This window comes from Nansenia antarctica (genome assembly GCF_963989245.1).
Source record: "Nansenia antarctica genome assembly, chromosome: 8".
NCBI lineage: Eukaryota > Metazoa > Chordata > Actinopteri > Argentiniformes > Microstomatidae > Nansenia > Nansenia antarctica.
This window is the reverse complement of record NC_137678.1, coordinates 6,928,926-6,955,373: the sequence shown is the minus strand read 5'-3', so window position 1 is coordinate 6,955,373 and position 26,448 is coordinate 6,928,926. Positions and strand designations below refer to the sequence as shown.

Below are 26,448 nucleotides of genomic sequence, written 5' to 3'. Positions count from 1 at the left end.
CCTGACCAGCAAACTCTACCAGCTATACAATACAAGTATCTTTGACAGCAAGCTCCCTACAAACATGTCACTCACTTGGAATAAGAAGTTGAGGAAGACAGCTGGGTACTGCGTCACAGGCCAGGAGCGAGGGGGCGGTAACCGATACGCCCGGATAGACCTGTCAGTGAAGGTCTGCGACTCTGCAGACCGGCTGCGGGACACACTGGTGCATGAGATGTGCCACGCTGCCACCTGGCTGATAAACGGAGTGAGGGATGGCCACGGACCCTTCTGGAAGATCTACGCACGCAAGGCCACGCTGGCCCACCCAGAGCTGCCCATGGTCACCCGCTGCCACAGCTACGACATCAACTACAAATTCAAGTACCAGTGCAAGCGCTGCGAGAACACGATCGGGCGCCACTCCAAGTCTCTGGACACAGAGAGGTTTGTCTGTTCCCTCTGCACCGGTCGGCTGGTCCTGCTCACCCCCTCCACGCCCCGGGCTCCCACCCCCTTCGCCACGTTCGTCAAAGAGAACTTTGGGGCTGTGTGTCAGGAGCTGGTAGGTCAGAGCCACGGAGATGTGATGCGTAAACTCAGCGCCGACTTTGCAACGAAGACTTGCCTCAGCCAGAGCTGAGAAACATTCACCCCATGAAATAGGTTAAATCATCCCCCATAACAAGCATCACTTTCTCTGGACAGGTTATCCCTCTGTCATCCGTCGTCACCAACCTTGGTGTTCGAATGGACCCCCACCTCAACTACGAGGCCCACATTAAACACATATCCAAAACGTCATTCTTCCACCTTAGAAATATAGCAAAACTCCGCCCCACCCTGTCTTTGCCCGATGCCGAGAAGTTAGTCCATGCCTTTGTCTCCTCCAGGCTCGACTACTGCAACGCACTTCTCATCGGGATCCCTAGCAAGAGCCTTCAGAAGCTCCAGTACATTCAGAACAGCGCTGCTAGGATCCTGATGAGAGTGCGCAAATACGATCACATCACACCCATCCTCCACTCACTACACTGGCTTCCCATCTCCTCTCGGATCATTTACAACATCTCACTGTTAACTCATCAATGCATTCACGGCAACGCACCCCCTTACCTCAAGGACCTGGTCAAATCCCACAGCCCCTCCACTCGCACTCTCCGCTCATCAAATGCAAACCTCCTCAAACCCACCAAAACCCACCTCCGCTCCATGGGAGACCGGGCCTTCTGCTCCATCGCCCCCGAACTGTGGAACGCCCTCCCTGCCCACCTGAGAGCACCACAGTCGGTCGACTCTTTTAAGAGCGGACTTAAGACTCATCTTTTTAACAAAGCGTTCCAGTAGCCAGATTTGTATTTTTTTTTCTTTAGTTTTATGCCACAGTGTCTTTTTAACCTTTCTGCTTTTGATGTTTTTAGTGATCTTTATTGTGTTGTGCTGTTTTTGTTTCTTTTATTGACTGTAGCACTTTGAGATTCTTGAAATGTAAAGTGCTTTAGAAATAAAATCCATTATTATTATTATTTTTTTAATCATACCAAATACTTCTACTACAATCATTTAAACAACGGTGCTTTCTCAACCCTCACCATGGCTTGTCTCCGACACTGACGTAGACGACATTTTTTATTTATTTATATATATATATATATATATATATATATATATATATATAGCTTTTAATTTGAAACAGAGAGCGGAAGTGTTGATAAAAAAGAAAAATAAAAAAGACATATTTACATTGAAACTGTAGTGTATGTTGCTGGTATGATGTCTTTCTTTCTTTCTTAATTCTTTTTTTTCTTCTTTTTTTTTCTCTTTTATTACTGATAACATTTTATTTTTTTAAAAACATTTTTTATTTAAATTTCTTTATTTTCAAATATGAATGACATTTTAAAATGTATGGACATCTTTGTACATTGTGTTGCAATCTTCTTATGTCAAATGTGGATTAGAAAAGACAAATGTCAAAACAAAAAATAACTCAATGCTGCCATCTTGTGTTAAGTTTAGGTCAACCTTAAAGTTGTGCATTACACATTTAGTGCTAAGACAGCTTGCCATCATTCCTACAAACTCACCTCACAGCGCATTGTTGACAGATTGCAGTTCATTGACAGTTAAGTCTGCGTGCAGCATGGGTTCCAGTCTTTCCATTTTCTTATTGCAGTATAAGTAGTTACTGAAGACCGACAAGTTACCATTGTTGCTCCTGCCTGTCCGCATTTCATCAAAGCATAAAGAAATGCAGCTGTCATAGCACTGAATGAGGTGAAACTGTAGGCGTGACAAACTGAATGACGTCAAATTGGCATGACATAAGCTGAATCTTATGTTTGCGTACATCCCCTATAATAGGGGCCCGATTACAGGCACCTCTGGGACATGAGGATGCCTCTAAGGGTGGGGGTGCAAACATGTTTGTGAGGGTGGTAGGATGTCTGTAAACTGGAGGTATGTCTGTAGTGGAGGGGGCAGAGGGAGCTGCTGAACTACAGCTGTCTGATGCATCAGAGTCTCAGAGCCCAACATCACCCTGATCTGGAGCCTGCAGAGGTGAGAGAGAGAGGGCAGAGACACTTGGTGTGAGGTCAGCCCAGGACCAGGGGTCCCCAGTCTACAGAGGTCCTGAGGACCAGGGGACCCCAGCCTACAGAGGTCCTGAGGACCAGGGGGACCAGGGGTCCCCAGCCTACAGAGGTCCTGAGGACCAGGGGACCCCAGCCTACAGATCAGCCGTGTGTGTGTGTGTGCGCGTGTGCATGCGCAGGGGTGATGAGTGAGCTGCGTAATCTCATGACCCATGTTGCTGACCAGGGGCCAGGCACTTACGGAAGGCAGTGGCAGCACCCATCTGACCTTACTTGCAGGAATTACCGATCCCGATTTGGTAATGAAACCCCATTGTTCTCCCTGGATGATTGGCAGTACCAGAACAAATTAATTAAAATTAAGCCCTACAGGGCCAGAGGTCAGCCCAGGACCAGGGGTCCCCAGCCTACAGAGGTCCTGAGGACCAGGGGACCCCAGCCTACAGAGGTCCTGAGGACCAGGGGGACCGGGGTCCCCAGCCTACAGAGGTCCTGAGGACCAGGGGACTCCAGCCTACAGAGGTCCTGAGGACCAGGGGTCCCCAGCCTACAGATCAGCCGTGTGTGTGTGTGTGCGCGTGTGGACTGTTGTTCCTTGTTCAGAAAAAAAAAAAGAAAAAAAAGGGAAATAATGCAATGTTGTAATGCTATTGTTAATGTTTGGGATTGTTATTGTCAATGGAATTGCAGACGGAGATGCAAGCATGTCATTTGCAAACAGCTAAAGGAAAGGAGATGTTACATATAGGCATTATGTTAGTAGCCTGTGTTACAGGGACACCTAGGGGTGACCTGATAATGTTGCATATAAGACCCGGATGTTGTATGTGGGCGTGCGCGGGAGGAACCGCAGTTTAATAAAAGTCATACTGAAACAGTTTTGGGTCGCTCCACCGCCAAAAAATCTCACTCCAAACTTTTGGTGAAACTTGGCAGCCCTGCAGATTCACCCAAGATGGCCGCCAGCATAACAACACAACCAGACTCACCTAAGATGGCCGCCAGCCTTACAACACAACCAGACTCAACTAAGATGGCCGCCAGCCTTACAACACAACCAGACTCAACTAAGATGGCCGCCAGCCTAACAACACAACCAGACAAACCTAAGATGGCCGCCAGTCTTACAGCACAGCCAGACTCACCTATGATGGCCGCCAGCCTTACAACACAACCAGACTCACTTAAGATGGCCGCCAGCCTTACAACACAACCAGACTCACCTAAGATGGCCGCCAGCCTTACAAACACTCTCCAAGTATATCCAGCTGCGGACATCACGCCTATCACCCGGACGCTTGGACCATATTTGGTTGGAGTGGTTGGAGCGCGTCATCATACCGCGCCTGCATATTTGCATATTGCGCCTGCATATTTGCATAGACTACGTCATCGCAAATCATTTATGCAAGAAATGTTTATACTAAGGATAGTTGATTGTTGAAGTGACTGCATGAAAAGGTAATTTTGTGGCTTATATGCCTTGTTGTGATTTTAATAGATAGCTGGAACTCAGCCATATGTTTTACGTACCATTTTCTAGCATTGACTAATTTTAGATACACTTGAATTCTACAGGGAAAGGAGGTTTTCATTGCTGACCTTCATGTAACCGCAACGTGGGTCCAGCCCCACAACTGTGATCCCATGAGCCATTTCCCAGTAAGTCAAATGATTGAGCCGGTATTTGAATAAGATAAACAGCTATGTAGACAACATTGTATCCAGCATTACAATTGGCATGCCCTTCCAAACAGACAAACAGACTGAAGAACTGCTTCTACCACAGGGCCGTCAAGGCCCTGAACACAGCAAAGGCCTAAGTTCTGGGCCCAGGACAGTCTGGACGGATTGTATGGCAGCTAGTGCTGAGGCACAAACATGTACATTTCAAGCCTGCAAACTGTGACACTTTAAATAACGTGAAAAAATAATTTTGTGCAATATGACAACCCTAGTTGACTATCTGTGCAGTATAGTACAGTGGATTGTGTACATAGCTTTTATTTATGTAAACCAGCTCCTTACCTTCTTGTGATTTTATTCTTTTTCTAAAAGTGTTTTTTTTCTTCCCTTTCCTAACACCAGGGGAGCCACCCCTCCTAAATTTCGTTGTTTGGTACCTGTACTGTAGCAATGACAATAAAGTCCATTCATTCATTCATTCATTCATTCATGGGACATCAGCACATTAGCTGTGTTGGTCCTAAATACCTTCTTTTTTTTTTTAAACTTGATTTCATCAAGGTAAATTAAATGGTTTCCTAACACTAAGCCAAAAAAACACTACATGTATGAGAAAGGACTTCATCAAATTATCATGTAATTCATAATCATGCACACCCCAGTTAAGTGTTGGATAAAAATGATAAATGCAGTACATGGTTTTGAACAGGAACATGCTGATCAGAAGGATGCCCTTATCCTTCCACTGTGGGTTCCAGGCCACTTTGTCCTGTGTGTAAGTGTACTATACCCATATATACAGCCCGTTCCAAATTATTATGCAAATGATATTTTTCTCAGATTTTCCTAAATAGTCGATGCAAATGACAATCAGTATAATTTTCAAGTCATCAACCGTTAGAGTATAATTCAAATTTTATTGAACAAACCTCCCAATGATAACAGTATTTTTTTTTTTAAATAAAAAACTCAAAATCCACTGTTCCAAATTATTATGCACAACAGAGTTTCAAAACATGTTATAGGTTGTAAAGAACTACAAATGGTAATTTGATGAATTTAGGGTTAGGAGGTCATATTAGGAGGTCATATTTACTGAAATCAAAAGCTATTTCAAACAAAAACATCTTAACAGGTCAAGTTACATGTTAACATAGGACCCCTTCTTTGATATCACCTTCACAATTCTTGCATCCATTGAACTTGTGAGTTTTTGGACAGTTTCTGCTTGAATTTCTTTGCAGGATGCCAGAATAGCCTCCCAGAGCTGCTGTTTTGATGTGAAAAACACCCTCATATATATTTTGCTTGAGGATGCTCCAAAGGTTCTCAATAGGGTTGAGGTCAGGGGAAGATGGGGGCCACACCATGAGTTTCTCTCCTTTTATGCCTATAGCAGCCAATGACACAGAGGTATTCTTTGCAGCATGACATCCTGCATTGTCATGCATGAAGATGATTTTGCTACGGAAGGCACGGTTCTACTTTTTGTACCACGGAAGAAAGTGGTCAGTCAGAAACTCTACATACTTTGCCGAGGTCATTTTCACACCTTCAGGGACCTTAAAAGGGCCTACCAGCTCTCTCCCCATGATTCCGGCCCAAAACATGACACCGCCACCTCCTTGCTGACGTCGCAGCCTTGTTGGGACATGGTGGCCATCCACCAACCATCCACTACTCCATCCATCTGTGTTACATAAATAAAGGCTATGTACACTATCCACTATACTATACTGTACAGATAAAACACTGTGCTGTACTCTATGCTATGCTATACCTATTCTAACATTTCCTATTTCTCTGCAACCTTATGTACCCTAGGGTTGTCATATTGCACATAGTGTTATTGCACATTCATTTAAAGTGTCGCAGTTTGCAGGCTTGAAATGTACACATTTGTGCCTCAGCACTACACCTGATTTTTCAATCCAGCAGCTGCCATCAATCCGTCCATCCGTTTCCCAGTAAGTCAAATGATTGAGCCGGTATTTGAATAAGATAAACAGCTATGTAGACAACATTGTATCCAGCATTACAATTGGCATGCCCTTCATGGGACATCAGCACATTAGCTGTGTTGGTCCTAAATACCTTCTTTTTTTTTTAAACTTGATTTCATCAAGGTAAATTAAATGGTTTCCTAACACTAAGCCAAAAAAAACACTACATTTATGAGAAAGGACTTCATCAAATTATCATGTAATTCATAATCATGCACACCCCAGTTAAGTGTTGGATAAAAATGATAAATGCAGTACAAGGTTTTGAACAGGAACATGCTGATCAGAAGGATGCCCTTATCCTTCCACTGTGGGTTCCAGGCCACTTTGTCCTGTGTGTAAGTGTACTATACCCATATATACAGCCCGTTCCAAATTATTATGCAAATGATATTTTTCTCAGATTTTCCTAAATAGTCGATGCAAATGACAATCAGTATAATTTTCAAGTCATCAACCGTTAGAGTATAATTCAAATTGTATTGAACAAACCTCCCAATGATAACAGTATTTATTTATTTTTTATAAAAAACTCAAAATCCACTGTTCAAAATTATTATGCACAACAGAGTTTCAAAACATTTTATAGGTTGTAAAGAACTACAAATGGTAATTTGATGAATTTAGGGTTAGGAGGTCATATTAGGAGGTCATATTTACTGAAATCAAAAGCTATTTCAAACAAAAACATCTTAACAGGTCAAGTTACATGTTAACATAGGACCCCTTCTTTGATATCACCTTCACAATTCTTGCATCCATTGAACTTGTGAGTTTTTGGACAGTTTCTACTTGAATTTCTTTGCAGGATGCCAGAATAGCCTCCCAGAGCTGCTGTTTTGATGTGAACTGCCTCCCACCCTCATATATATTTTGCTTGAGGATGCTCCAAAGGTTCTCAATAGGGTTGAGGTCAGGGGAAGATGGGGGCCACACCATGAGTTTCTCTCCTTTTATGCCTATAGCAGCCAATGACACAGAGGTATTCTTTGCAGCATGACATCCTGCATTGTCATGCATGAAGATGATTTTGCTACGGAAGGCACGGTTCTACTTTTTGTACCACGGAAGAAAGTGGTCAGTCAGAAACTCTACATACTTTGCCGAGGTCATTTTCACACCTTCAGGGACCTTAAAAGGGCCTACCAGCTCTCTCCCCATGATTCCGGCCCAAAACATGACTCCGCCACCTCCTTGCTGACGTCGCAGCCTTGTTGGGACATGGTGGCCATCCACCAACCATCCACTACTCCATCCATCTGTGTTACATAAATAAAGGCTATGTACACTATCCACTATACTATACTGTACAGATAAAACACTGTGCTGTACTCTATGCTATGCTATACCTATTCTAACATTACCTATTTCTCTGCAACCTTATGTACCCTAGGGTTGTCATATTGCACATAGTGTTATTGCACATTCATTTAAAGTGTCGCAGTTTGCAGGCTTGAAATGTACACATTTGTGCCTCAGCACTACACCTGATTTTTCAATCCAGCAGCTGCCATCAATCCGTCCATCCGTTTCCCAGTAAGTCAAATGATTGAGCCGGTATTTGAATAAGATAAACAGCTATGTAGACAACATTGTATCCAGCATTACAATTGGCATGCCCTTCATGGGACATCAGCACATTAGCTGTGTTGGTCCTAATGTAGGGTGTAAAAGCTTAGCGGTTACAATGGAATGGTTTAGCAATGTGGCTGTATGTTGTTTATAGCAAAGCATAACTTGATATCAATAATCTGACTCCAAGTAATTTAATTGAGGCAAATGAGGCTTTAATAATACGGTGAACTTTTATTAGAACTTTTATTAGTAACAATTAACACAATTGTTACTTTACAATTAACACATACAAAAAAAAAGATTCTGAGTGGGGCAGAAAGTAAGGAGAAGAATGGAGAGAGGGCATGTCAACAGGGCATGGGCCGGATTAGAACACATGCCGACATGCCTGTGACCAGAACACCAGGTGTCACCACATTCTTGAGACCTTGTCAAAGACCACTGCATTTCGTGACGTTAGAATTATAAGGTTCTATCTCCATTTTTGTCAATTTTGTTTTTTACATAATCTGATCCATTAGGTGTTTATTAATGCCTTCGTGGTGTTGTTTTAAAAATGTTTACATTTTTGAGTTAGTAATTAATCAAATACAAAGGTTCCATCTCACAAAACATAATAATAATAATAATAATTCATTAAATTGATATAGGGCTTTTCCGAGGCTCAAAGACGGTGACAATTGAATGTAATAATGGAATGTAAAAACTTTGACGCTCAATATCTCTGAACTACCCTAAACGGAGATAGAACCTTATAATTCTAAACGGAGATAGAACCTTATAATTCTAAACGGAGATAGAACCTTATAATTCTAAACGGAGATAGAACCTCATCATTCTAAACGGAGATAGAACCTTATAATTCTAAAAGGAGATAGAACCTTATCATTCTAAACGGAGATAGAACCTTATAATTCTAAACGGAGATAGAACCTTATAATTCTAAACGGAGATAGAACCTTAGAATTCTAAACAGAGATAGAACCTTAGAACATACATTTTTAATACACAATACAATACTTTCAAATATTGTAGTTTCTTGGGCTTGGAGGGTTTGGGACTCGACTCAGGCTTCTGACTCACTACTTTGGGCTCAGGTGTGGCTACCTTCTTTGGGCCTGCCACGACAGATTTCTTGCTCACTGTAATACAAATATACGCGTATGAGTGCACCAAATTCAAACAGTCACTGATTGCATTACAGGGTTCGACAGTAACGCTTTTTTACTTGTAAAACATTCGCCGGGTTTGTTTGCGCGAGCCCAGACGTTGCTGATAGATCCTGGATATTTTTACCTGTGTGCAGGAAGAACAACAGACAGCGCAGGCGCCAGACCAGACTAGATGATCCTGAGTGAAGATATTATCAAAGCGTACGGGTGATCGACAGGCGCGTACGCTTTGATAATATCTTCACTCCACGATCATCTAGTCTTGATTGATTGATTGATTGAAAACTTTATTAGAAGATTTGCAGAAGTAGGTACATGAAAGTACATATTACATACAAGGTCAACTAACAGGATAAAAACCCAAGAAAGCCACTGGCTTATTTCAATTGGGGTCCTTGATTCTCAATTCATCGTTACATGTAAGACAGACAAAAAAGAAGGATTGAAGGATAGGTCTGAGTGTCTCATCCCCCCCATGGTTTGGAAATGCATTATGGTAGTTTATGGCATAATAGCAGTGCTGAATGAAGGTTTTAGCATTGTAATAGGGTTTTCACCATGAGCAACTATGACATTTCCTCATAGCAATTGCACTGGCACAAGGGGGGTTCTTCGCTTATACAAGTAAAACACCTATTACTCCAATACATTTATTTATAATACAGTAGGAACCTAACTGCATCCACAGGAAATTGCTGTAGTTTCCCATGTACTGTAATGCTTGAGGAACTATAGCTGTTGATATTCTATGATCCCCAGCAGTAAACACCATCCATGGCCTTCAGAGAAAGAGTCTTACTTAAAATAGGTTTCACCCTACACCTTTTAACTCCCTTTTTGTTTAAAGGGGTACCTCACTTTGTTACACCTTATAGTCAGATGATTCTGTACCTTGAAGGTAGTCTATGGGCCAGGATAAACTATTGTTCTTTAAATAGCCATTACTAACTAGGCATGTACCCAAATACGAATATGTTATTTGTGAAAACACAAACACATTTGTGAAAACACAAATAATGAGATGGAAAGAGATATAGATTCTTCCCGAAGTTGCTCGTTATTATTCTGAAAAAAATCCATGATTTTTTAGTCTCGTCTCGCGCCTGCGCCGTCTGTTGTTCTTCCTGCACACAGGTAAACATATCCGGGATCTAGCAGCTTCGTCGGGCTCACGCAAACAAACCCGGCGAATTTGTTACTTGCTCCGGGCAAGTAAAAAAGTGTTACTGTCGAACCCTGTATTATAAGAGGAGAAGGAGAGTGGAGTAAAACCACAGAGTAGAGTACTCTAGATGTCTTCTCTCCTAGGCCTTGTTACTGTGAGTTACAGTAGATCAGTCATAGGCTTCAAGGCCATTAAGTTGAGATGTTTATGCCAATGGGAGGTTGGCACAAAGAGTTGAATTAAGCGTATATTTGAAATTAGGATTCAGGCCTATACAAAACAGCCTGCTCTGGTGGGGGGAAATTATCTTCACAGAAAGATGTATTGTGTTTTTCTACCTGCAATATCACTGTTATGTGTTATGAAGGTGATGTATGTGTGTTAGTATGTACATAATAATTGACGTGTGTTATTGATTTGTCTATGACAGTAGTGTGTTAAGGTGTTGGTCTATGACAGTAGTGTGTTAAGGTGTTGGTCTATGACAGTAGTGTGTTAAGGTGTTGGTCTGTGACAGTAGTGTGTTATGGTGTTGGTCTGTGACAGTAGTGTGTTATGCTGTTGGTCTATGACAGTAGTGTGTTATGGTGTTGGTCTGTGACAGTAGTGTGTTAAGGTGTTGGTCTATGACAGTAGTGTGTTAAGGTGTTGGTCTATGACAGTAGTGTGTTAAGGTGTTGGTCTATGACAGTAGTGTGTTAAGGTGTTGGTCTGTGACAGTAGTGTGTTAAGGTGTTGGTCTGTGACAGTAGTGTGTTAAGGTGTTGGTCTATGACAGCGGTATGTTAAGGTGTTGGTCTGTGGTTGAGGTAGCCAACCTCTGGGCTCCAGACTGGGCCGTCTCAGCTAGCCGTCTCTCCAGGTTCTGGATCTTCTCCAGCGCTGCCTGGAGGGCCTCCTCCGCTTTCAGGGCCCTGACCTCTGAACTCTGGGCACCGACCTCTGAACTCTGGGCATGGACCTCAACCCCACTGACACACACACAGAAATACACGCTCACACACACAGTCTTGAAACCATACATGTCAACAAATGTGGAAGTACCATAATAATAATAATCTTGACATCATCATAAACAAACAGACATGCTGCATAAAAGTAATAAAAGTAATAACTCACAGATCCATCACGGTGGCCAAGGCATCAAAGGCTGTCTGAGTGCTGTCAGTGTGTGGACAGACAACCATCTCCTCAGCCTGACACAACAAACACACAAGTAAAAAAATAAAAAAATAATATGTTTTTAGGGCATTTCTGCTTTATTAGGATAGAGACAGTAGAGATTGACAGGAAGTATGGGTGAGAGAGAGGGGGGGGATGACTTGCAGCTGTCGATGGCCGGAATTGGACCAAGGACATGGCGATGATATGGCATGGATGGTTGACTTACTTATAATAGACATGCTTTATCTATTGTACACAATCTAACTCTTGTTCAATCCGAGGGCGTGATACAGGGTCAGAGGTCATACCTGGGCCTTGAAGTTGGCCTGTGTCACCCCGATGAACTCCAGCTCTGGGAGGTCAGGCAGCTGCTTCACTTCTTTTTCATTGCTCCCAACAGCAGGGTCTGCAGCCTAAAACACATCAGGGTTCGACAGTAACGCTTTTTTACTTGTCCGGAGCAAGTAAAACATTCGCCGGGTTTGTTTGCGCGAGCCCGACGACGCTGCTGGATCCTGGATATTTTTACCTGTGTGCAGGAAGAACAACAGACGGCGCAGGCGCCAGACTAGACTACATGATCGTGAGTGAAGATATTATCAAAGCGGATGGGTGATCGACAGGCGCGTGCGCTTTGATAATATCTTCACTCCACGATCATTAGTCTGCTACAATGAGAGTGTGATGTGTGTGTGTGTGTGTGTGTGTACTGTTAGAATTGGGAAAGGGGAGCTCCTCACCTGGGGTGTGGCAGGGGTTTGGGTGCAGGGCTCTGGGGTTTGGCCCACCACGTCCATGTCTACTTCCATCCCTTCAACAAACACACCCTCGCCCAGATACAGGGTCACAGGGTTGAACTGGTCACACAGCTGAAAGAAGAAATACGTTTGACACAACAAATGGATGGATGCAATGGATCATTGTTGTTGAATGGGATATATACAGTACATGTATAAGCAAGTGTATGTGTGTGTGTGTGTGTGTGTGTGTGTGTGTAAATGGTAAATGGACTGCACTTATATAGCGCCTTTTTTGCTGCTCCAAAGCACTTTACAACGGCCTCTCATTCACACACACATTCACACACCAATGGCGGCAAGCTGCCATGCAAGGCACTGGCCCGCTCACTGGGAGCAATTTTGTGTGTGTGTGTGTACATTACTGACCTCTGAGTTGACTGCAGAGGGACAGGAGAGCCCGTGGCCCTGGCTCTGCAGGACACTGTGAATGTACACGTCCTCCTCCGTGTCTGTCTCACACAGGAAGACCTGCAGGAAGTCTGCGTGGTAGCTGTGCAGAGCTGCCCACAGGAGGCGCTCACAGCACAGCTTCCGGAAGGAGCTGGTAGCGTTCAAACTCCAACTGCCCTGGAACACCAAAACACAGGCTTTTAATATGGAATGGGAGATAAGAGTGCTATCTGGAAGTCAATGGGACTATGGGAGCAATACAATGTTAAAAGCTTGGGGAGATTGGTGGTCAATAACAGTGATATGAGATGTGTGTGGAGCCTTACACCCATAGGCTTGATTCCACTGAGTGATGAGGGGACCGCTTGGGCCGGGAGCTCAGAGTAACAAGACCTTGGGGTGAGAAAGCAGAGAGATGTAGGGGGACAACAGCAAAACAGACAAGGAGGCCTAACACTTGTCGTTAAAATGACTGTCACATTTACAGGACATTGATTTTACACTACAATATGTGGCAAGAAGCGGTCTCCCACAAAAAACCCAAAACATTTTAGTCTAGCCGTAGTCAGCGACGAAAACTTTGACTGAGACTGCACTGGAATGTTTTTATCAACTGGAACTGGACTGGAACTAAGAAACATGGAGGTGACTTCTTCATCTAAACACCAATGACTAAAAGTGACTAAAAAGCCTGCCAATATTAACACTGGTCTAGTGAAACCTGCCCATTGACTTTCATTGCTCTCTGTCTGAACTGGACCAGAAGAAGCCTACTTGAGGAACTTGAGGCTGGTCCTGTCCACAGTGGTGAGGTCCCCGAAGTCCACGTAGTACACCTCCACCTGGGTCTGGCTGAGGACGCGGTGGATGACGACCCGGTAGAACCACTCGTCTCTGGGAGCCACGCAGCACACCTGGCCCTGACGCACGAAACGTGAGGGAAGGGAGTACCGCTCCGACACCTCGAGATAGGTGTAGCAACTCCTAAGAGGAAGAGGCGTTTCCCACAAACTCTGACATCATCTTGCAACTCGTTACATTACATTTTGGGCATTTAGCAGCAGACGTCTTTAACCAAAGCGAACTGACAACAAATAGATTTGTCTAAGTAAGTGAATCATATATCCATCAGTCATGGTAAGAAAACATAATCTATGCTAGGACCAGGAGCCATTGGCAGTCGCAATGCTAGAATAATTTTTTCTTTCTTTTTTATTCTATTCATGGTTCTATGTTACCACTCCAGATACAGGAATCTGACCGGATCATATGTGTGGTGGCCTGGGAAAACCCGTCGGATGTCGCTGGCGTTCGTGGCAAAGAGCAAAAATAGATGGAAATGTCCTATTTCTGCGATTTTGATATTATGTGGTATTCTAGTACTTTGAACTATTATGGTGAATAAACATTTTAAGAAAACAAAAGAGAAAGTACTTATTTTTATGTTTTTGTGGTGGGTAGTTTGCTAGCGAAACAACGTCACGTGTCTCATTCTCAGTTAAGCAACGCACGCACACATGAGCGAAAGGAGAGACGATACTTCCACCTGTGTTATTGCCAGTTTACTGATGCTCACAATAAGCATAAAGTAATAAAATCTTAACTAGAAGACACACAAATGGATCTGTCCCTCGCATACCGACGAGGCGAGCAGACTAACACCGCATCACAAGCAGACAAACGAGACCGGCCGATCTGCATAGGCTCCTCCCCCGACCCGGAGGAGAAAGGGGTCGGGGGCAGCATGGGGGCAGCATTTCTCACCTTTCACTTTTTTTGACATGATACATTAAAATGCTCATAACTTTTTAAAATAAAGGGCTATCTCAGTCATTCAACCAGTTATGAATAGCTGAGAACTTCTAATTTATGGAAATATTAAAAAATGAAAATGTCAAAATGCCACCATGTGAAGGGTTTTCCCAGGCCACCACACATATGGTTACGTTCCAGGTCACCTAGGGGCTGCACAGATCAGCATTGTGCTTGCTGCTACTGTACATGTGGTTGCCTGAGATGTTAAGACTCAAGGTATTGTGAGATCTGATAATCTGCAGCATGACTACAATGAAGGCAACCATTGACTCTATATTCATTTCCCATTCCCAATGGGAAATTAAAGTAGAGTCAAAAAGTAGGGCTTTGGGGAGGGCCAGGGAGATCATGGCTGACCCCGCACACCCAGGCCACAGCCTCTTCGCCCCGCTCCCCTCAGGCAGGAGGTCACTAAAGACTGTGAAGGCCCGACACGCACACAGCTTTTTCCCCACGGCCATCCGGCTCCTAAATGCTGCTGCTGGTGTCCCCCCCCCCCTTGCACTATGATCAGGGGTGCAAACTGGTGATGGCCCAAAAAGGTGAAAACATTTTTGGGTGGCTAACCTTTGAATAGCGCTAGCACTAATGGTGTTAAATAGATACCGCTAGCACTAACGGTGGTCTAACAATGATGCATGTGTAAGTAGCGGCAGCCCTGACCTCAACACCTGCAGAATTACTTCGAAAACAGTTTACTGTGACTGTGTTCTCTATGCTGTCTGGAACTGTACCTAGCTCCCTGAAGCAAAACGTTATTTCAACTGCAGCAGAGTTTAGCAGACAGGGAGATTAGCTAGCTTGTGCATCATGTGACATGGATGAGACTTAGACCCCCCCCACCACACCCAAAACATTTTTTTGCAGATCTACACAATTCACATGGATGACCTATTTTGAGATAAAAATGGCTAATTTAGCAGAAAGGTGACAAGTTTGCACCCCTGAATGATGTTGGTTTGCACTGTCTTGTCCTGTCTTGCACCTGTCCTGTTGTAAACTGCGCTCCACTGTCCCAAACCAAATTCCTAACATGTTCACATGTCATGGCAATAAAGTCTTCTAATTCTGATTCAGTCATGTTTCCTCCCCGGTCTAAGCGGCACAGTCTCCTCACCTCATCTCCACCATAATGCTCTCCAGGGCGCGGGCCTCCCGGGTCTCGTGGAAGCGGATGTAGAAGTTACTGGGTGACTCCACGTGCTCCACCAGCACGGCTATCACCTCCCTAGGGTCCCTGGGCGTGGGCGCCCTCAGGCCCTGGCCCCGCAGGGCGTCCAGAGGAACCATACCTGCCATACACCGTACCTGCAGGGGAGGGAACTTGGCCACCATCTAGAGGAGGGAGAAACACACAGCCATGAGTGTCCACAAACACACACACACACATGAATGTGCGTGTAGACACACACACACACACACACGCACACGTACACACACACACATTTTTATTGTCACCACAAAGACACTTTGTGGATTGAATGGGTTGTCCTTGAACATTTACAATCACCAAAGAAGATGTACAGGAGGTGATCAAAGATGTACAGAAATCAAACAACATCTATTCTTGTGAAATGCGTTTCGGTTTCAGCCTCAATTGTCTAGTATGTATTTGGTCCAGCTGCCCCCAGGGGAAACAGAAGCTACGGACTGACCTTGAACAAAAGGGCAAGTAGGACCAGTTACTCTTCTTAGACCAGAGTCAGATCGTGAGTTTAGAACGATAAGGTTCTATCTCCGTTTAGGGTGGTTCCGAGATATTGAGCGTCAAAGTTTTTACATTCCATTATGTTTTGTGAGATGGAACCTTTGTATTTTATTAATTACTAGGGGTGTAACGGATCACGGATAATCCGAGATCCGTACGGATCGCCCCCCACGGTTCGGCACGCATGTGTACCGCGGATCAATTGCAAAATGTAACCAAGTAATAATATTACTTAATATTAGTTAATATCCCTTGTAAATCACAATGTAGAGTTGCCATGAAAAGATAGACGCGACAGTTGCGTGCTTTGTTTTACTCTAAAGCGCAATGATAGGTTGATAATGCAAAAAAAAATCTAGAACAACAAGGCTGCGTTCGTAAATTCGCTCTGGAATCTGATCAGCATTCATGGAACGCCTCTTGTCCAATCAAATTACTTGGTCCCTTTATGACGTCGGACCCAGTGTGCTCTCCGGCGCTCTCAGAGCAAATTTACGAACGCAGCCCAAGTGTTCATGGCGAGTCCTGCTAATGTTGGCGACAGAGAAGAACTCGAAATGCCTCCCTCGTCATTTAAATCCCATGTATGGGAGCACTTTGGCTTTGCTATCAATTATAACAATGAGGGACTGTGTTATTGGAAGTGTGGTCGATAAAAAAGTTACGGTGTTTAAGCGTTGTGCAACGAGAAAGTCGTACGAGCATGGCCACCCATTTGCCGTGACATCACCCTGGTGTGTTGATGGGAGGCACGAAAAAGTCAGCTTGACAACTTCTTATAATGTAGCCAATTTTTTCATACCATGTTTAAAGTAAGGTTTCACTTTATTATTTAGTTAAAAGTGGCATAAAACATGTTTATTTGTCTGCTTTAAAGAGCCCAGTGATTCACTGCTGCAACCAGGTGCCTCCTCCCTCTCTCCTACTGCATCATTTAAGTTGAATGTGTGTTTCTGTTTAATATGTAGCCTAATGTTTGAGTGTAGAATATGTTATGTATATGTATATATATATATACACACACACACATATATATATACCAGTTTTGACATCTTGAATGTTGTTGGGTTTTACACAGTAAAAGTGGTGTTTTTACAGAATTCGAGGAAAAAGCTTTTTATTTTTATTTTTATGTTTTGTGTTGATCCGAAAAATGATCCGATCCGTGACTCAAAAACCGTGACACGATCCGATCCGTGAGTTAGGTGATCCGTTACACCCCTATTAATTACGAACTAAAAAATGTCAACATTTCATGTCAACACAGGCATTAATAAACACCCAATGGATCAGATTATGTAAAAAACTCAATTTTGGTTATAAAACCTTATAATTCTAACGTCACGACCTGTCTTCTCAGACCCGAGTCAGACGGGTCTCTTCTCTCACCTGTTGGAAGGTGGTGGTGGTGATGCGGAGGTCTGTCTCTGACATCAAGTCGTTGTCGGCGGCGGCCTCTCCGTCCTCCCCGTCCTCCTCCTCTCTGCGCCCCTCCCAGGGCGACTCCCCAGAGCTGAAGTAATAGCCCTGGCTGGAGGGGTTCAGCCGGTCACCCTGCTCAGCATCGCCGGGGGTGTCGGGCTCTACAGCCCCTGGCCAAAAACATCACATCAACAAACCTACGGACCTTTGGGGACAGAGCCTTCAGCGTGGCTGCACCTACCCTCTGGAACTCCCTCCCCATAGTGATCCGCAATGCCCCCACCCTGGACTCTCTGTTCTCCAAGGCCTTTGGCCCCTAGTCACTGTTTCAGTTTTGTTTTGTCCTGTTTTTGTCTGTCTGATCATTCCCTTGAATTGTAAAGTGTCCTTGGGGTTTCTGAAAGGCGCTATATAAATTAAAGTTATTATTATTATCAGGGTGCTGCGTTTATAGAATGCCATGAGCTATAAGATACAGTACTCAGTTCTGCCCCTCCTCTTCAAATGACCCTTCCCCCAATGGGACAAATGGCTGTGAACTCTCAATAATGTGGGAACGCAATGGTATTAGCTGAATAGAATAGATAGGATGCATTTTTTACATTTTAACCATTTAGCAGACGCTTTTATCCAAAGTAACAATACAAATTGAAACCATCGAGCTGACCTGGTTGCGTGTGGCCGGTGTGTTTGGTGTCGGTGATCATCCAGTGGGGGCCCTCTTCCCCTGCCATAGGCCGCAGATACAGCGTGTCGCTCAGCGCACCAACCATCTCCGTCACGCTCAGGAAGCCACTCTGGGCCACCGGGAGCTCCTCCCCAAACATCCTCTGTTGACCAGGGGGAAATGGTAAATGGTAAATGGACTGCACTTATATAGCACCTTTTTTGCTGCTCCAAAGCGCTTTACAACGGCCTCTCATTCACACATTCACACCCATTCACACACCAATAGCGGCAAGCTACCATGCAAGGCGCCGGCCCGCTCACTGGGAGCAATTTTGGGGTTCAGTGTCTTGCCCAAGGACACTTCGAAATGTGGCCAGCCGGGGATCGAACCGCAGATCTGCCAACTTTGTGATCATTAGGCGGCGACTCTACCTCCTGTGCCACAGCCGCTCCGTAAAGTAGAGTGGAATATGTGTAACAAAGGAAACTAGTATAATTACCTTGTATTCGGCATGAAGATCATGTATTGATATCCCTTCACTGTTCTGAGCAACAACCTAGAAAGAAGGAATCTTCACTGTCACCATCATGTGTGACTAGAACATTAGGAGTTTTCAATGATTTCGGTATCCACCCATAAAGGGGCAACTCAATAGTCTGGCTCCTGACTCATTTACTTAAACGAATGTATTGATTGTAAGTCGCTTTGGGAAGATGTAAACTGACCTGGCGAAGGTTGGCCTTCAGCTCCTCACTGACGGTGCCCGCATGGCCGTTCTCCAGGATACGCTGCCTGAGCTTCTCCTCCAGCTGCATCGTGGCCAATCAAACACAACACATTCACTAGTGGTGATTGGGTGAGTTCCCATTCATATAAATGTGAAGTGCAACGAGACCAATAATCATATCTCATTAAATGTTCTTCACAAAAAAACATGACTTCTAGTAGGAGTGAACTCTACAAGCATTTAAAGTAATGTTCAGGGGTGCAAACTGGTGATGGCCTAAAAAGGTGACAACATTTATTTTTTGCCTGAAAATGAAGAAAATTATCAACATGGTCGATTCACATGGATTTACTATTTTGTGGTAAAAACCGCTAATTTAGCAGAAAGGTGACAAGTTTGCACCCCTGAATGTTACAGTTTCACATACAGAACATTTACTATGAGGTAAAAAGAGAAACAGACTCACTTTTATGACACATTTTTCAAATAGCTGCCCCTGTTGGATGAGCTGTGGCTCAGGTTGTGTCAATTCCATGTCCTGGTGAATTCCATGTTCCCCATGGTCCTGGTGTCCCCCTGAGCTGTTAGGGACAGTGTCCTCAGGACCAGAGGCCATGTGATTCTGTACTGGAGTACCAGAGGGTTTTTCCACAGGAGCTGAAGACAGACAAAATGTTACATTAGTCACAACCAATACCAGATCACTACTGTTTACATTTTACAGTTACACCCATTTACATTTTAACCATTTAGCAGTTAAATTGTATAATAATGAAAATACCACCGCTCATCCGTGATCAGACTTAGCTGAGGTGCTGGAATTGAAGAGTATCAATAAAGTGCAAAAAAACCAGCATCCGTCCGCACACTCAAATCTGTGCAAATAAACCGTAGTTTATTGCACAAACTTTCAGTCATAAACCTTCTTCAGGCATAAAGCAGACAATTTCCCAAATTTCGGCATAAAGCATAAAGCAGACAATTTCCCAAATTTCGTTGTTTGGTACCTGTACTATATCAATGACAATAAAGACCATTCATTCATTCATTCAATTGAATGCAGTGGTATAAAGGCTTCAAACAACATCACTTAATTAGCCAATGCACAACATCTGTGTCAAATATTTCACCTAGTGGCTAGGCATCATGGGAATTGTAGTCCTAGATTTAGTGGACTACAAAAAACATGTGTTCATGAGACAGGAAACACCTAAAAGTACATGAAATATTTACAATATATACTTAACAGAACAAAAAACAATTGAGAAATGCTACAAACATGCAGACATCAGGCAGTAGCCATCATATAGCATAGAACATAGTGTCTAAAGTAATTTATTCATAGCACAACACATGTAGAAATACTCATTCAAGCCTAGGCGTTGTAAACGTTCTAGGGTGTGGATCCAAAAAAGCTCTCTGGCATAACCTCCTGTCCGAGGGGTAATTTGCTCTATGCCGCCTGAACCATTTAGCAGTTACCATTTACCACTTAATTAGAGTTTACAGGGACAGTCTCCCTGGAGAAAGTTAGGGCTAAGTAACGTACTGAAGGGCACACTAGTGGTGGTGTTCCCAGGCGAGTCCAACTTATAGCCATGTATAGTTAAAGGTATAAAACAGGGATACTGAATGATAGCATGCCCATGGACACAAGTGCTAAATGTAGTCCTGCTCAGAAAAAAGCCTTCACATCAGGTGCCTCAAACGCATACATGTAAAGAAAAAGTAAATGTTAAAAAGAAAACGTGAGTTTAGAATTATACAGTTCTATCTCCGTTTAGGGTAGTTCAGAGATAATAATGAGCGTCAAAGTTTTTACATTCCATTATGTTTTGTGAGATGGAACTTTTGTATTTTATGAATTACTAACTCAAAAATTTCAACATTTTAAAAATAACACCACACAGGCATTAATAAACACCTAATGGATCAGATTATGTAAAAAACTCAATTTTGACCAAAAATGGAGATAGAACCTCATAATTCTAACGTCACGATCTGTCTACACTGTAGTACCAACCCACCTGTGTCTACCGCTGTCAAGGGGGTCAGCTGTGGTCGAGGTGGCTTTATCTGCCCCGTCCTCACCGCCGTCCCCCCACGCGATGCCATCAGCGCCCCACCCTGCGACGCCGTCAGCCCCATCGCAGGTGGCGCCACCTTCAGGGTCAGCAGGGAGCCCGTCCGGCTCTGCTTGATCGCCACCAGGTCCGCCGCGGCTGCCAGCATCTCCGCGACGGAGTAGAAGCCGAGGTTGAAGACGCGCAGCGGGTGGCCGAAGCGGCGGGCGAAGCCGTCCTGCAGCTCCGACAGGCCCATGGGCCCCGGGGCGAGCAGCTGCCGCAGCTGTGAGCGCAGCTGAGCGGGCAGGGCCGGGGGGGCGTGGCCCCGCCGGGGGAGGGGGCTGGCGGGGAACAGTTGTTTCCTGTAGTGCGGGGAGAAGAAGCCCATACCGCCCCTGTGTGGTTTGTTGGTCTTAGGGACACGCTGCCGGGCCACCATCTCCCCTATGCGTCGGGTGCTTTCGTCCATAACCGCTGCAGAGGGACCAAGGGATGGGAGGGAGGGAGGGAGGGGAAGAAAAAGCGAGGCAAAGAGTTGGGTTGGAATAAAGTAGTATTTTCGTGCATACGTGTGTAATTTTACTCTGTGCAGGTCATAGTACTAAAATGGTAATGGTAAATGGACTGCACTTATAGCAACTTTTTTGCTGCTCCAAAACGCTTTACAACAGCCTCTCATTCACACATCCACACACACATTCACACACCAATGGCGGCAAGCTGCCATGCAAGGCGCCGGCCCGCTCACTGGGAGCAATTTTGGGGTTCAGTGTCTTGCCCAAGGACACTTCGACATGTGGCCAACCGGGGCTCAAACCGCCGATCTGCCAACCTTGTGATCATTAGACGGCGACTCTACCTCCTGCGCCACAGCCGCACCACTACTAGACTGGGCTTACCTTTCAACACCAAGCTGCCGTCTTCCAAAAAGTCCATCTTCACCACGTCAGGCATCTCCTTGATCATGTCCATCACGCTGTGGAAGCCGAGGGACCTCAGAGGCAGCGGATGGCCCACGATGCAGAGGTAGTCCCGTCTCAGGTCGTCCGGGGACAGGCCTAACTTGGACGAGTTGAGCACGGAGCGAACATCCTTCTTCAGGCCCCACAGTAGCTGGTCTTGGGTCATCATTATTAATGCCTGTGTGGTGTTATTTTTATAATGTTGACATTTTTGAGTTAGTAATTAATAAAATACAAAGGTTCCATCTCACAAAACATAATGGAATGTAAAAACGTTGACGCTCAATATCTCTGAACGACCCTAAGCGGAGATAGAACCTTCTCATTCTAAACGGAGATAGAACCTTCTCATTCTAAACGGAGATAGAACCTTCTCATTCTAAACGGAGATAGAACCTTCTCATTCTAAACGGAGATAGAACCTTATCATTCTAAACGGAGATAGAACCATATCATTCTAAACGGAGATAGAACCTTCTCATTCTAAACGGAGATAGAACCTCATCATTCTAAACGGAGATAGAACCTTATCATTCTAAACGGAGATAGAACCTTCTCATTCTAAACGGAGATAGAACCTTCTCATTCTAAACGGAGATAGAACCTCATCATTCTAAACGGAGATAGAACCATATCATTCTAAACGGAGATAGAACCTCATCATTCTAAACGGAGATAGAACCTTATCATTCTAAACGGAGATAGAACCTCATCATTCTAAACGGAGATAGAACCTCATCATTCTAAACGGAGATAGAACCATATCATTCTAAACGGAGATAGAACCTTCTCATTCTAAACTCACGAGATAAGTACAAACCTAGTAAGACCATAGACATTTCAAAAATGTTAGTGACAAAATGAAAGCCACGTTTCTTAGGCTGCTAGCTAGTAACTACTCACGTCCAGTTTTTATTTTAAGGAGCAAGTTCAAGTTGGAAAAGAAAGTTATCTATTAATGTTGCTGGCGAATAATAGTGTCTTCTATGGATACAATGCAGTTAGCGAAGTCTGTTATTATTCACGAGAGAGGAGTAAATAACATCAACTAAAGACTAAAGATGTATTTAGGTTTCTAAGTCGCTGTTATCACACTTGAGCTAGTAGCCTAGCCTAGCATTTCAATTGACTTCAGCTAGCGAGCTAATTAGCTACTATGACGCATCTGTTTTATCAACATTGTACGACAGTTACAGCTTGTAGAATACTTACTAAGCTGTCTATTAATATACAGGTTATTCATTTAGAATCGTCTACGTTCAGACAAATTAGATCATCGTTAATATTATTATTATTTACCTTAGAAAGAGAGGTTAGATACAGAAGAATGAAGTCTGGAAGTGGAGTCTTCAATCAGCAACGCGCGTGCAGGTGTCAATCAGGCATCACGTGCAGGCAGGGGCGCCGCTAGGGTGGGTGGGTAAATTAGGACGATTCTAAGGGCCCATCACTGACAGGGGCCGAAGAGAATCATATTTTAAAATATATTATATTTATAATAATATTATTATTATTATTATCATAAGGAAGTTAATGTAGCCGACTTCAAATTATAATTCTATGTATTAAAAAAAGTCACAAAAGAAACAAACTGGAGTTTTGTTTCTCTTATGTTTGACAAAATTAAGCCTTATTATTTACCCCCCTCTATTTATTCATTGCATGGTTCAGTCCACCGTTAATCAGCAGCGCACGTGCAGGTGTTAATCAGACATCACGTGGTGCCACGCAGCAGACTGACGTCATTATCACGTTGATTTCAGTCATGACCAGATATATACTCCTCAAAAAAAAGTTTGGAAACGTTATGTCTTGTAAGGATCATGCATTCGTGGAATGAGCAACACAGATAAACGTGTGGGTAGCGCCCCCCCCCAAAAATTGCCAAAATCCCCTGCAATATGTGGCATAGTTGTGGCATGCAAAGTCATAGCATTTTTGGTCAGGGACTTTTTGAGCTATTTGACCAAAGCCAGGAAAAGAATAAGAAGAAGTAAACCACCAATAACAATACTACTACGTAGTAGGAATAATAATAATAATATAATTTGTATAATGATTCTAACTGGATTTGATTCCCCAATCAATTGTAATGTAAAAATAAATTACTTTTACTGAGTTTGGGGCCATAATGATAATCAATTACTTTCTTTAGAGGGACATGGAGGTCAATAACTAGTAATTTAAGTGTGTGTGGGAGAGGATGTGTGTCTTTCCTGGTCTGAAAACAGAGAAGAACTTACATCAGCAACAAACGTCTGAGTCTGCACATTCCCATGACGGGCACTGTGACTCCCAAGACATTTACAATACAGTTTTTTACGGTCGCTAAGTCGCAGTGTTCAATACTGAAGTCACAGAGTCACAACTCTTCATACAGTCAGCAAAGCAGAAGTCCATGTGGACCAAACTGCGACTCTTACTCTGTGATTTGTGCATTGCTTTCATACAGAATGCATTCAATGACCACGTTCTCCAAAACCCATAACACTTCTCTCATTCAAACTCCCCCACCTGCAAAACACTATGTATTTGCAACACATTTTTCCAATGTTAACATACTGTGTTCAAAACAGTGAAGAACACATTCAAAACAGAATGATTTGGTGCATTTTTGCAGTAATCATATTCCTATCATATATGACAGAAAGCTCGCAATAAACTGTTTTTTGCACAGTGTTTGAGTGTGCAGATGCTGTTATTTTGCACTCTATTGATACTCTTCAGTTCCAGCACCTCAGCAAAGTCTGATAAGGGATGAGCGGTGGTATTTTCACTATTTGCAGTAATCATTTTGAAATGTCTAGAAAATATTAGCAGAATATATACAATGAAATGAAATAGACTAGTTGCATTGCCAGGGAAGACATGAGATGTGACCAGATGCAGAACAGAGGGTGGACCAAAAATCTCAGGAGTGAGACATTTTTGGTGTGATTGCTATTGTATTGTAGCCCTGGAATTTCTTTTTTTTCTTTTTTGTTTGAACTTTGTGAGCATTTTCCACAAGTAAATGTAGTGTAAATGTATCACTAATGATAAAACCTCCGATGCTAATACTTTATTCCTGAGGGAACTTGCCTTTGGATTTGTTATGGAAAAGAGAAGAGACAATCCCAAGGATGAAGATTTGCCAGCTGAATGGATTTGCTGCTTTTCCTTAGTGCTATTTCTTTCTTCCCCCCCCCCCCCACACACACACACTTACACACACACACACTTACACACACTTACACACACTTACACACACTTACACACACACACACACACACACACACACACACACACACACACACACACACACACACAGCCAAACCCACACACACAGCAAATAAATTAAAACAAATGACAGCCTTTGAGAGTCAAACAACATAACCCACAAAGTAGCCCGCAAAGACAAGAGTTTGACAGCCTCACAACCACAACAGATGTTGTTCCAAAGGGAGTGCGCTTTCTGTTGAGCAGGCACTGTTGAACACACATGAATGAAACTGAAGAGCCATTGGAAAATGTCATTAAGTTAGACTGTTAAATAAGCTTCAGAAATGCAATCATTGAGATTTATTCCTTGACATTTAATCCAGCCAAATTTTGGCAAAGAACATAAAAAGTTGCCGGAAGCTAAATCACACAGTGAATAAAAAGGACCAACTTCATTGTGCCTAAACATAAAAAGATCAGCTGATATTGATCCATAATTTGGACAAGTGCCACGTTATTGACAGGAAGACAAAATATGTTAGGCTGACCATGTTAGGCATATTCCACCTAGCATACTTAATGAAAATGCAATGAGTCATTATGGAGGAATACCACATGGGAAGAGCCACACAGAGCCACACAGTGTCATGAACAGTGCTAACAGAAGGACACCAGTCCCTGCAGCCCCCCAAAGGCAACTCTCTGTTGGTGCAACTTAAGCTCCTGGCCGTCACAATGGCAGATGGGGTAAACCATGCCATGACGTGGAAAATAGACATCTTGTGTTTTTAATGGCAAAGAAGACTTCAAGCAAGACTATGCGGTCTGCCAAACTCACCAAAAGTGAAGCAGAGGCAAGTGTTGAAGAATTCTACCATGCCAGCCCACTCAGTGTGAACGCCGGTGTAAAAGCAATATTGAAATGGTATCATATAACCAAACTGATTTTATAATTTTAGTATAGTACTTTCATTTGCAATAACAGACACAGTCATGTTTAATTACTGATAACATTTTATTTATTTTTTAAAACATTTTTTATTTAAATTTCTGTAAACTGGATTAAACTGAAACTGTAGGCGTGACAAACTGAATGACGTCAAATTGGCATGACATAAGCTGAATCTTATGTTTGCGTACATCCCCTATAATAGGGGCCCGATTACAGGCACCTCTGGGACATGAGGATGCCTCTAAGGGTGGGGGTGCAAACATGTTTGTGAGGGTGGTAGGATGTCTGTAAACTGGAGGTATGTCTGTAGTGGAGGGGGCAGAGGGAGCTGCTGAACTACAGCTGTCTGCATCAGAGTCTCAGAGCCCAACATCACCCTGATCTGGAGCCT

At 43.5% G+C, this 26,448-nt stretch overlaps 2 protein-coding genes across 2 annotated transcripts in view; both read right to left on the bottom strand.

Annotated features, from left to right (window-relative positions):
- Positions 1-849: 849 nt before the first annotated feature.
- Positions 850-22,070, bottom strand: LOC308163783 (tudor domain-containing protein 5-like; the record flags this gene model as incomplete). Its single annotated transcript, XM_080537971.1, has 17 exons — positions 850-963; positions 2,485-2,536; positions 10,999-11,151; positions 11,300-11,376; positions 11,653-11,757; positions 12,085-12,213; positions 12,511-12,711; positions 12,861-12,927; positions 13,309-13,518; positions 15,467-15,684; positions 17,447-17,640; positions 18,147-18,309; positions 18,649-18,705; positions 18,875-18,958; positions 19,343-19,533; positions 20,904-21,416; positions 21,842-22,070. The coding sequence occupies 17 exons, from the start codon at positions 22,068-22,070 to the stop codon at positions 850-852; spliced, it is 2,757 nt and encodes a 918-aa protein (XP_080394097.1).
- A 4,359-nt stretch (positions 22,071-26,429) lies between these two features.
- Positions 26,430-26,448, bottom strand: part of LOC308163782 (ankyrin repeat and SOCS box protein 3-like) — a gene marked incomplete at both ends in the record, with an annotated part of 19,479 nt that continues 19,460 nt past the window's right edge. The window contains one exon of the mRNA XM_080537970.1: positions 26,430-26,446. Within this exon, the coding sequence (XP_080394096.1) occupies positions 26,430-26,446 (17 nt within the window). The remainder of the gene's footprint in view (positions 26,447-26,448) is intronic.